Here is a 13,335-nt window from a genome sequence, read left to right as displayed (position 1 = left end):
GGGTCGCCCGTTTAAGATGGAAATAAGGAGGAATTTCTTCTCCCAGAGGGTCGTGAATCTTTGGAATTCTTTACCCCAAAAGCTGTGGAGGCTGAGTCATTGAATACATTCAAGGCTGAGTTAGACACATTTTTGATCAGCAAGGGAGTCAAAGGATATGGGGAAAAGGCGGGAAAGTGGAGTTGAGGTAAAAATCAGATCACTCGGAAATGTAGTAAAAAAGAGTGAGGAAGCCAGTAAGACTTCAGAAGACACTGGTGAAATGGGAGGATACATGGCAGATTAAATTTAACGCAGAGAAGTATGAAGTGATTCATTTTGGTAGGAAGAATGAGGAAAGGCAATATAAACTAAATGGTACAATTTTAAAGTGGGTGCAGGAACAAAGAGATCTGGGGGTGTACGTACACAAATCTTTGAAGGTGGCAGGACAAGTTGAGAAGGCTGTTAAAAAAGGTGTATGGGATCCTTGACTTGATGAATAGAGGCATAGAGTACAAAAGCAAGGAAGTTATGCTAAACATTTATAAAACACTGGTTAGGCCCCAGCTGGAGTACTGTGTTCAATTCTGGGCACCAGTCTTTAGGAAGGATGTCAAGGTTTAGAGAGGGTGCAGAGGGGATTTACTAGAATGATACCAGGGATGTGGAGAGTTATGTCGAGAGACGAGAGAAGCTGGGATTATTCTCTTTAGAGCAGAGAAGGTCAAGTGGAGATTTGATGATGGTGGTGTTCAAAATTATGAAAGGTTTTGATACAGTAAATAAGGAGAAATGGTTTCCAGTGGCAGAAGGGTCAGTAACTCAAGGAGACAGATTTAAGGTAATTGGCAAGAGGACCAGAGGCGACATGAGGAAAAAATTCTTTACAGCAAGTTGTTACGACCTAGAAGGATAGTGGAAGCAGATTCAATAGTAACTTTCAAAAGGGAATTAGATAAATACTTGGGGGGAAAAAATTTATAGCGTTATAGGGAAAGAGCAGGGGAGTATGTCTAATCGGATAGCTCTTTCAAAGAGCCGGCAATGGCGGGGTGGGGGGCCTCCCTCTGTGCTATATGATTCTATAATCCATCCGCAAGTTGGATCCTGGGAAACTTGAACCAATCTATTATCCACTTAATCCACTGTCTCACCAAACTTCAACCACAGCCTCTGGCTCATTGCGAGCAATGCCATAGGACTGGTACTTTCACTCAAAATTATGTTAACAAATCCCAACTGCAGAAAATCAAAGCCTACTACAATGGCCTAGTCACTCTAATGTGTAAAAGCCTTACCCAGTACAGCACTCAGCCATACAGACCAGAGGGTTTGAGATTCAAATCTCAATCTGTAGTGAGTTAGTGGATCACAACTGGAACAACAACTGGGGAGTTATAATTTGCCTCAGCTCTCGAGGGTTAGGGAGGAGGGAAAAATAAAATCAAACCAGGCCGCCAACTGATTACTATTCAGCGATGAGCGCGAGCACTGCCTGAACAGGATCAGAATTGGCTGTGATGCCCTTCATGGTCGAGCAGAGTGCAACATACACTGTTCAAGTTCACACATTCAAAACTGGCACTTGGTTGAAATAGAGTGGTGCTAACGTCAGTACAACTGCACTCCAGCTTGAATCAAGGCCTTCAGAAGAGGAGAAAGGGGATAAACAGGCAAAAAAAGTCAGGAGAACAGTAACTTTTGAAACACAACATACTCTGTGCTGGAAGAAGGATGGGTCAAGGTACTTATCAAACCGGTCTTCAAACTTCACATCAGATTTCTTCCACTTCACCTAAAAAACAGAAAACATCAACTGAGTTTAAAATACACAGTGGCACAAAAGGCGAAGTAGGCAGAAATATTATCAGCTTTGTTAGAACACGACTGCACAATTCGTATTACCTGGGTCATGAGGATTTACAATGCAGATTGCCTGAAATCTTGGTGCATAAAAATCTATCCCATTTAAGATTTATGTAACATTTAAAACATTGCTGCATTGTCAGAAGGTCATGTAGTGTAACTTCATGACATGTTGTTCTCCTGCTGTGATCAAATCTTACCATGGTTAAGCGATTTGCCTGCTGAAGTGGCCTAACAAGCCACTCAGTTGTAAAAAGTATGATTTTGGGGCGGACAGTAAATGCAACCTTGCCAACATCCCGAGAACAAACATAAAAAACTAGAATTATACTACCATGTGAAAATGCTGTCTCACGATACAGGATGAATTTGGATAGGTATTCTGGCTAAAGAAAACATGATTAGAACCTTAAGAGTAATCTGGAGCAAAGTTTGTGACCTTCCTCCTCTTTCCACCTATCCTTACAACTCTCAAAATCCAAAAGGTTCCTTGACAATATCACAGCCATGTCAGCCAAACTAAGTCTGGCAGTGGATAATACAGTCTCTTGTGATTCCAGGGTGCCCCAGCTGACCTGGTATTGCTACTGTAGTATGTAACATGACACTACCAAAGCACTGACTGACTGATTCGTAGCCCTTTCATTTAATTATAAACCCTTGTGTAGTTGTCTCAAAAAGTCCTCCTGTAAGAAAGCCTTTTATTCAGTGACCTAACATATTACGCATCAAGTCAATGACCCGAAGTCCAGAGGAATTGGTGCCGATTGAAATTATCAAGGATTCAGTGGTGCCATGCTAGAATATTAGGTCATGAAAATGCACTAAGAAATCTTTCAGGGAAGCTCCTGTACAGGCTTGCTCCAACACACACACCCTGGTCACTCCTGACGTCATCAAGAACTGTACTAATTACCAGTCTGGTGCCAAGACCAAAGCTAAGGACTGTATCGGGCTAGAATCTCACTGCATACACCAGCGTTACTGTGAGTAGGCAACATTCAGAAAAGCAACTGAATTGTCCAGGAGTACCACTTACAGGCTGTTAAACTGCAGTTTTTGTATCAGAGACAGCATTTTCACATGGTAGTATAATTCTAGTTTTTTTAATGTTTATTCTCAGGATGTGGGCGATGCTGGCAAGGTTGCATTTACTGTCCGCCCCAAAATCACACTTTTACAACTGAGTGGCTTGTTACGCCACTTCAGCAGGCAATAACAATCAACTACACAGTGTGGACTAGAATCACGTGTGGGTCAGACTGGGTGGGGCGGCATGTTCCATTCCCTGAAGGACATCGGTGAGTTCTTAAAACAAAATAAAACTTGCCACTGTGGGGTTTGAACACTCACCCTCTGGTTTGCTGGTCCAATATTATAACCACTAGGCCACCATACATGTTCAGTCTGAAGTAGCTGATCTTCGTGTGATCTAAACTTTAGCAAGAGGTTGAAACCATTAAACTGCAGTTGCACTGAAGCTAGTTTAAAGCACACATGCCAGGTGGTGGTCTCATGGCACCTGGGCTGTAATCAGCTGCAACTGCAGTTTAATTGCTTTAACTTCTTGCTACATTTTTCATTTTCCAAAAGTTTATAAGTTGAAAAAGATCCGACGAGATTCAATGAACTACATTTATGATTGGCAATTTTAGAAAAGAATGGAGGAAATTCATCTCTTTACCAAGGCAAAACACTTCACCAGCATCCCATGTAACTCTGCATATATGTTTGAACACAGATGCAGTGTTTGGCTTTGTCCAAGTAGCGTGGTAGGAAGCCAGCTACATAACTCAGTGCTGCTGGCCTGTACGACCGAAGTAAAAACCAGTACTTGAAATTTAATGGCAGCATTAGGCTCTAATAGTTTGGCTTGCCTGGTATTCTGATTGACTTAAACACATCTTTGAGTGCAGTATACATTTGTGTAACTGAACGTAAAACAAGATAAAAACAAAGTAAAACGTTCGGAGGTCTGTAATGGATCTGATTAAACAGAACTTGATTGGTAGAGGATATTTAACCTCTTGACTGAAATCGTACATCACAACCGAGGGGCTATAGGTCAATGGCACTGCACTATTACACGCTACAGGCAATATAGTTACAAGCCTACTGGGTGGAAAGGCAGGAAACTTTTAATTGGACTCATTACAACAACAACTTGCATTTACATAGCGCCTTTAATGTAGGAAAAGGTCCCAAGGCACTTCACAAGAACGTTATCAGACAAAGTTTGACACCGAGCCACGTAAGGAGGTATTAGGAAAGGTGACCAAAAGCTTGGTCAAAGAGGTAGCTTTTAAGAAGCATCCTAAAGGAGGAGAGGTAGAGAGGCGGAGAGGTTTAGGGAGGGAATTCCAGAGCTTGGGGTCTAGGGAGTTGGTGGCATGGCCGCCAATGTTGGGGAAATCGGAGATGTGCAAGAGGCAAGAATTGGAGGACAGAGATCTTAGCCGGTTGTCGGGCTGGAAGAGGTTAGAGATAGGGAGGGGCGAGGCCATGGAGGGATTTGAACACTAGGATGAAAAATTTAAATTCAAGGCGTTGGTGGATCGGGAGCCAATGTAGGTCAGCGAGCACAGGGGTGATGGGTGAACGGGACTTGGTCCGAGTTAGGATACAAACAGCAGAGTTTTACATGAGCTGAAGTTTATGGAGGGTGAAAGGTGAGAGTTCAGCCAGGAGAGCCTTGGAATAGTCGAGCCTGGAGGTAACAAAAGCATGGGTGAGGGTTTCAGCACCAGATGGGCTGAGGCAGGGGCAGTGATGGGCGATGTTTCAGAGGGGGAAGTAGGCGGTCTTGGTGATGGAGAGGATATGGGGTCGGAAGCTCAGCTCAGAGTCAAATAGGACGCTGAGGTTGCGAACAGTCTGGTTCAGCCTCGGAAAGTGGCCAGGCAAGGGGAGAAGTCGGTGGCTGAGGAACAGAGTTTTTGGCAGGGACCAAATACAATGGCTTTGGTCTTCCCAATATTTAACTGGAGGAAATTTCTGCTCATCCAATAGTTAATGGTGGACAAGCACTGTGTCAAATCAGAGGCAGTGGAGGGTTCGAGAGAGGTGGTGGTGAGGTAGAACTGGGTGCTATCAGCGCACGTGGAATCTGACATTGTGTTTTTGGATGATGCAGCCGAGGGGCAGCATGTAGATGAGAAATAGGAGAGGGTCAATCTTGTGGTTTTTTTTTTTAAAAACATGTCCTCATATTTATCACATTGTATATAGAGTACAAATCCTCAGGGTCAGTCTGGGATGGGAGTGAGCTGCACAGACAGGATGGTCCACACCTGAACTGACCTGGGAACAACATCCGTGTGGGGAAGTTAATTAGAGATGGGGGAGGGGGGAGTGTTAAACTAATATGGCTAGAGAATAGAATAGATAGAAAAGTAAGCTTGAGGTGTATAGAGAATAAGGAGGTAAAGAGAGTCAGCAGGCCAAGGATCAGGAGGAGGGGAAGGTGAATAAGGAGAAATTTCCAATCTAAAGGAATACCAATTAAAAAAATGCGCAGAGGATAACAAATAAAACTGGAAGCTCAAGTCATTACTGGGAGTATATCAGATTGGCAAACAGTGGAAAGGAAATTGGGGATAAATTCTGTAGACAAATCACAGGCATGTATTAATAGTTATAATTGGCAGAGATTTTAATTATCCAAAAATAAACTGGCATGGGCTCCAGTGTGTTCAGGACTGTTTTCTCAGCCAACTCCACAAGAAAGGAAGTGCTCCTTGATCTAGTTCTGGAGAATGATGCGAAGCAAGTAAGTGATCTAAAAGTAGAGGGTCAGAGACAATATAATTATTTCAGCACAGGAATAGGAAAGGTAAAAGCAAGCCTGGGGTGGAGATTGAGGGAACTCCAAAGGCAGTAAATAAGTACTTTGCTCAGTTTTCAGAGAAGATGAATACTGGGATGGAGAACCATCCCATGGGTGTAGGACAGCTAGTGGAGGGTATTCAGCGAGACTGTACATGACAATGGAGATTGTTATTTACAGAGATGTCACTAAAGAAGTTAGTCAAACTTAAGGTAGACAAATCACCAGGCCTTGGTTTACATATATAAGGGGAGAAAAGGAGATGTTTGGATTATAATTTTCCAAAATTCAGTGAAAAGGAAAATTGTGCCAGAGGACTGGTTGATGGCAAATATGACACTCCTTTTCAAATAAAAAGAGACCAGGAATAAGGCAGGCTTGGTAGCCCAGCTAGTCTTAAACTGCTACAGTCTGTACCACAGGGTTACCAAAACACAAGCTAATCTAGGCCAGTTAGTGTGAACTGCTAAAGGGCAGATCGTGCTTGACTGATCTTGGAAGTCTTTGAAGAAATAATAGAGTAGATGAAGGAACTACAGTGGATGCAGATTTTCAAAAAGATAAGGCACCACAAAAGAGATTCATGAGAAGGATAATAGCACATGGAATTGAGAGGAATGTGATCACATGGGTGAAGAAATGGTTGGAGGGCAGAAAACAAAGGGTAGGGGTAAACAGAAACTTCTTAGTCTGTAAATATGTGGTAAGATTTGGGCCCTCTCATTTACTATATATATATATATATATATATATAAACGATCTGGACTTTGGAATTGAGGGAACAATATTGAAATTTGCTGTTGACACCAAATTGGAGCATATGAGAAACTGTGACAGACTGCAGGAGGATGTGGGCTAAAAGGATGGGCTGCATCTAGAGAACTGTGAAGTACTACATTTTGGAAGTAATAGAGAAAAGAAGTGCAACTTAATGGCACGCTTTTAAAAGGAGAAGAAACACGGGTCATTAATTAGAGGCACAGAATACAAAAGCAGGGAGGTAATATTGAACTTGTACAAGACATTAGGCTGCAGTTGGAGTGATGTGTACTGTTTTGAGCATCCCATTATAGGAAGGATATAAAAGCAATGGAAAAGATATAGCACAGGATACTACTGAGAGGTTGAAGCTTTTTTCATTAAAGTTCAGAAGGTAAAAGGGTGATCTGATAGAGGTCAAGATTATGAAAGGCTCTGATAGGATAGAGCTAAATTGTTTCCATTGGTCAGCGAGACAATAATGAGGGGCATAAATTTAAGATAATCAGAAAAAGAATTAAAGATCAGAAAAAAAATCTTTATTCAGAGGGTGGTTAAATTGTAGAATTCTCTACCACAAACCATTGTTGAAGTAGAATCCATGAAGTTGAAATGAGAATTAGATATTTGCTTGAAAGGCAGGAACATTAAAAGGAATGGAGAACAAAAAAAATGGGATGAAACAAGATGGCACAGGAAAATACCGGGTACGCAGACTTGATGGGCTATATAGCCTCTTCCTGATTTATGATTTAAACCAGTGAAAATAACAAACTGTAAAAAAAAACGTTTTATTTGTAGATTTGCTACTAGACCAAGACTCTGAAAATTCACACAGATAGAGAGAGAAACTGAATTCTGGCAATCATAGCCAACAGCCAAAAAGAGAAATGACAGGTTAATGTTCACAGCTGACAAAGGATATTAACTTGCCTTTTGGGCCTGTTGTGTACTTGCAACATTTTCTGTTTTTTATTTGTAAAAATTCTTGTTTTCATTTAACAAACAATACTTACAGAATACGACATTCCAATTTTCGTGTTTGGCACCAACTTGACCTTTCCCTCGCTGGTTAAGTTCACATCTACAATTCGGTTGCCATTGTAGCCTATCTCAAGTTTTTTGTAAGTCCAGAGGAAATGATCCTCTCCATTTTCATCTGCTTCCCCTACAATCCCTGCAAGTAGCAAGAAAAAATATTGTATCACATAGTTTAGAAATTAAATCCTTTCCTCTCTGGCAAATGTAGAACTTCTTGAACATCTAACAGTTTTTAGCCACAAAAAGAAACACAATGCACGCTATTCAAAATGACTTAGTGGGTGAATGGATCACACAGTACAGTACTGAGCCATCCAGACCAGGGAATCCCAGGCTCGGGTACTGTCTGTGTTGAGTTAACTGATCTGAGTGAGGGGAGTAATAGGGGCTACTAGAACTAGCTTCAGTGTCTCTCGGCTAGGGACAGAAAACAAATAAAATTCAGCCAAGGTCCCTGTGGGTGTTTGCTATCCAGTAACCCAGGTTGGAACATGTGTATGAGTGGATGACAAGCGAAGATGGGATCGGGCTCAACTATGATGCACTCCATGCTCAAAAATAGCTTGCTGGCACAGGCTCCGTGGGCCGAATGGTTACAGCACAGAAAGAGGCCATTCTATGATTTTAATACTCACTGACCAAGGTCACACATGAAGAATGGCCACATTTGCGGGGGGAGATGTAGAGCATGCAATATACATACCCACTTCTGCACTCAAATGCTAACCTTGCATATTAGTGATTGATTATACATTCACAGATCACATATTTCTTAATCAAGGAACGATAATGCTGACACCAATAAAAAACAATTAATTGTGCTTTCATCTCACCGCTTTTTCTGGTTGTGTGCTTACATAAATCATATGTAAGGAGTCACACAACACCAGGTTATAGTCCAACAGCTTTATTTGAAATCACAAGCTTTCGGAGCTTTGCTCCTTTGTCATGTCACTTCACCTGAGGAAGGAGCAAAGCTCCGAAAGCTTGTGATTTCAAATAAAGCTGTTGGACTATAACCTGGTGTTGTGCGACTCCTTACATTTGTCCACCCCAGTCCATCACCAGCATCTCCACATCATACATAAATCATGGCACTTCAAAGGTGTAGTGTTTTGAGACATACGAGATGTTAGGTGCAAGTATTTCTTTTCACGAAGATTTTTACATCTTATGACAGTGCACTAGGAGGCGGCAAGTGAAATGACCACATACAACTACAAGATCACCACAGACCCAAATCCCGTGGGAAGGCTGACTGTGCAACAGGAGATAATGTTGGTTCACAAATTTTTAGTTAAAGACTAGTAATTATTTAAAGAAAACACAAATCAGGGATAATTTTGAAGTCCAAAAATTATTGGTGAAAAATTGATTAAAGCTAGAAATGAAAAACCTATTTTACAAGTGAAACTGCCAAATTATTTGCAGTTAATTTACAGCTACTGGAAACTGTATGCTCTTTATTACTGCACCACTTCTGATGGAATGATTTCCCAAAAAGCCAAAGTTGCCCCCTTTATACCAGAGGCAGATTTAGTAACAATGTGCAAGTTGTGCACAATTTGAGTATGTATAACGTGTTAGAAGTTGCAAACTCAACCTTGAAGCAACTGTGCATGCCCGAATCGTGTGCAGTTAGTGCAAAGGTGAAGGTGTGACCCTGCTAGTCTCCTTCGGACCATCCCTCTCATCAGGGGGAAGATTACTGCACTGCAGCAATGAATCAACTGCACAGTTGCACTGTCTCTGCTCAAGGCTTTTTACTACCTTTGAAAGCATTAGCATTGAGTTGTTTACAATACAGGACATCCCTGCCATCAGAGACAACCCTGTTGCATAAAGTGGATAAGGTACTGTCCCCATCAGCCTATGAAAAGATTTGTTCCAACACAGCCGACCAATTAGTTCCTATACTCATGAAAAGGGAAATAATGCACAGTGGTTGCACTTAAGATACAACTCCTCAGAATGATTACTGTGAAATAGTCAGATGCTGGGTATTCTATGGCGATTGACTCACCTCCTGACTCCACAAAGCCTTTCCACCATCTACAAGGCACAAGTCAGGAGTGTGATGGAATACTCTCCACTTGCCTGGATGAGTGCAGCTCCAACAACACTCAAGAAGCTCGACACCATCCAGGACAAAGCCGCCTGCTTGATTGGCACCCCATTCACCACTTTAAACATTCACTCCCTTCACCACCGGCACACCGTGGCTGCAGTGTGTACCATCCACAGGATGCACTGCAGCAACTCGCCAAGGCTTCTTCGACAGCACCTCACAAACCCGCGACCTCTACCACCTAGAAGGATAAGAGCAGCAAGTACATGGGAACAACACCACCTGCACGGTCCCCTCCAAGTTACACACCATCCTGACTTGGAAATATATCGCCGTTCCTTCATCGTCGTTGGGTCAAAATCCTGGAACTCTCTAACAGCACTGTGGGAGAATCTTCACTAAATGGACAGTAGCGGTTTAAGGCAGCGGCTCACCACCACCTTCTCAAGGGCAATTAGGGATGGACAATAAATGCCGGCCTTGCCAGCAACGCCAACATTCCATGGATGAATAAAAAAAGTGAGTATTTTTAACATGCTAATCCACAAGATGTGACATACTGTGAATTTAGATACTGTACATCCAATATACAAGTAGCAAACGAGCATGCACAAGCTATGTGTTGTAGAATACTGTACTACTGTAATTATTTTGAGTTATTTGCTTAAAAAAATTGGACCCCATGGTGTGACACAAAATACTTCTCTTTTTGAGAGTATCCAACCCAGACAAATGGGAAACAATTAAAATTAGTTTAGGGATAGTCTCCATCTAGTTCCGTGAACTACAGCGCAAAAGTGGGCAGTTTTTAACAATTCCAAGAAACTAGTGCATTCAAAAACTTGTTGCAATTGTTCCCAGTAACAGGCTAAATGGTGAATTTGTGCTCCTCTTACTTCAGCAGTGACTGGTGACAGAATCGGGTACTGCAGTGTTCACAACAGGTAAGCATGTGCTTCTGATCGGGAAAATTTCAACCTCAAAGTGAATTGCACTTCCCACAGCACAAAACGGCCCCTAATTCGACAATATTCTTACTCAGAGGCCACAGAACAGTTGTTGTGGGGTGGGAAAAATCTCACATTTATGCAGTAGGGACACTGTTCTGCTGCAGCACATTTTTATGGGAGATTAGAGAGAGCTTAACTCTGTATCTAACCATGATATGACTGGCCTGAGAGTGCTCAATGAGTAGTTGAATTAGCAATGTGTTCCAATCTCCATTAACGTTCCTCACCTTGATGATACACTGACACCCCAAAACAAACAGGTTAGCAACTGAACTCTAACTAGCGGTCACCTGTGGCATTGCTCAGTGAGTCAGAGGTTACACAGTTGCCCTGAAAGGATTCGGAAAGAAGTTCGAGAGATACGCACAGATAATGTGATTTTTGAAGTGTTCCTGGGAAGTTTGAGCCAATCACGATTTTGTGTGATGGGCACTTCACACTGTATGTCACAGACAAGGCCATCTCTCACTACTTTCTTGTATCGCTCACCACCCAGATCCCCCCATCCCCTTCCAATCCTGGAAAAAACTATTGCCCAAGTCACTTATAACTAAAATTTCTAAATTCCAACTGCCAAGCCTTTGGCCCTCCATTCACCACAATACTGTCAATCTGCTCAACCACTCCCTCACCACGTTTGATGCCCTTCTCCCCAGCAAGATCTTTATTCTCTCCCATCCTGGTCAATCCCACCGGTATGACCCCTATCTTCACTCCCTCAAGTCCGAGGAGCGCAACTTGGTCATCATATCTGGCACACATCTGGTTTGACATCCATCACCACTTCTGACTGGACCATATTAAGCGCTATCAGATCTCACTCCCCTCTGTGTGAAAATCATCCACACCAGAGTCATCCTGGAGAGCAAAGATAACCCCAAGTTTATTTTCTCCACTACCAACTATTTCATTAAACTCCTCTCCCCTGTCCCCTCCACCCTGATCAACAAGCTGTGAGATCATGGATTTCTTAACCACTAAAATGGAGACCAACCATTAAGCTGACACTGCTGATTCATCCTCCCTTCCCCCCAACCCCCTCCCATTAATTCAAGAGGAAACTACCACATATCTTGTCAGATTTAGCCAGACAGATTTCAAAACGGACGATCATGCTTGACAACATGATATAATTCCTTGAGGAGGTAACAGATATGGTAGATGGGGGAAATGTATTGTACATGGACTTTAGGAAAGCCTTTGACAAGGTACCACATCGGAGTAGATTAAAGGGTATGGAATCAGGAGGATAGCAAACTGGATTAAAAATGGTTAGAAAGGAGAAAACAGCTCGAGTCAGGGGCAGTTTTTTAGTGGGTAGTGGTGTCCCACAGGGTTCAGTCCTGGGGCCACTTCTGTTCACTGTGTACATCAATGATTTGGATATAGGTCCTACAGGAGTGGTGTCAAAACGTGCAGATGAGACCAAAATAGGAGCTATTAGTTCATTTTTTAAAAAAAGATTAAAGGAAGCTGCAAAGGGATATTAATAAGACGGGGGAATTGGCTAAAATGTGGGAGATGGAATTGAAGGAGAGTCATTAAGTCGTCATTAAGTATGAGATGATGCATTTTGGTAAAAGTTAAGAGCAGTAACTATGCTTTGAATGGAAGTAAGCTCGGTACTGTGGAACAGCAGAGAAATTCTTTGGGTACAAGTTCACAGGACGTTAAAGGCACCATTCAGGTTGGTACGGTTGTTAAAATAAAAGCTAATGGAATTCTAGGCTTTATATCTAGAGAGGTATAGAATATAAAAGCCAATATGGTGAGCCTATACAAAACCTTAAGACCTCACTTCGTTAGGGTACTGCGTGCAGTATTGGGCTCCACACTATAAGGAAAGATAGACACTTGAGAGTACAACACAGATTCACTAGGAAGCTGCCTGTAATGAGAAAATACAAATACAAAAAGACTTGAACAATTGGGGCTTTTTTCATTAGAACATAGATTATGGGGTGATATTATAGAAGTGTTTAAAATTATGAAAGGATAGGACAGGGTAAATAGAAACGGAATGTTTCCAGTAATTGAGGGGTCTAGAACAAGGGGACATAGGTACAAAGTTAAATGAAAGTGATTTAAAACAGAGGGCAAGAGAAACATCTTTATGCAAGGAGTTGTAAGGCTGTGGAATTCACTTTCAGGGTCAGTGATTGATGCAGAAACTAGGTCAATATTCAATATCCGATTGGATAGGTCGATAAAAGAAAAGGGGTTGTTTATTGTGATATGGGAAAGAGGGTACATACGATGAGGACTATTTGCTCACATGGATGGTAAACACCAACACAACTGGCTGGATCTAATGCCCTGTTTCCCTGTTGTTACTTCGATGTATATATATATATTTTCCCATGCCCACATAGCCAAGCCTCCCATCAGGCTTCCAACTGCACTAGCCCTGAATCCACGTCTTTCTCTAGTTTCTCTCCCACCTCACCTCATACCCTCTCCGAGCTCGTCTTGTGTATGAAATCCACCTCCTGCTCCCTTCACCCCATTCCCACTAAACTTCAGATCACTCAACTACCCTTCCTGTCCGTATGCCAAGTGACACTGCAAATGGTTCCCCTCTCCCCAGGTACCGTCCCCTCCCTTTCAAAACCCATTATCACCCCCTCCTTAAAATCCCCACCCTTGACCCTTCTGACCTCGCAAACCACCGCCTCCATCTCCGAAGTCCTTAAACGTGTTGTCACCTCCCAAATCTGTGCCCATCTTTCCCGCAACTCCATGTTTGAATCTCACCAATCAGGTTTCCATCTCTGACAGCACTG

The 13,335-nt window shown here is 42.3% G+C and overlaps 1 protein-coding gene across 1 annotated transcript in view; it reads right to left on the bottom strand.

Moving 5' to 3' along the window:
• The window catches only part of tm9sf3 (transmembrane 9 superfamily member 3), a 116,044-nt gene that overhangs the window by 64,601 nt on the left and 38,108 nt on the right, over nt 1-13,335 (bottom strand). Inside the window, exons 4-5 of the mRNA XM_067972760.1 lie at nt 7,450-7,610; nt 1,700-1,777 (exon numbers count right to left, since the gene is read on the bottom strand). Of these exons, the coding sequence (XP_067828861.1) occupies nt 1,700-1,777; nt 7,450-7,610 (239 nt within the window). The remainder of the gene's footprint in view (nt 1-1,699; nt 1,778-7,449; nt 7,611-13,335) is intronic.

Source organism: Heptranchias perlo, chromosome 36 (assembly GCF_035084215.1).
Source record: "Heptranchias perlo isolate sHepPer1 chromosome 36, sHepPer1.hap1, whole genome shotgun sequence".
NCBI lineage: Eukaryota > Metazoa > Chordata > Chondrichthyes > Hexanchiformes > Hexanchidae > Heptranchias > Heptranchias perlo.
This window is presented reverse-complemented; position numbering and strand designations above follow the sequence as displayed.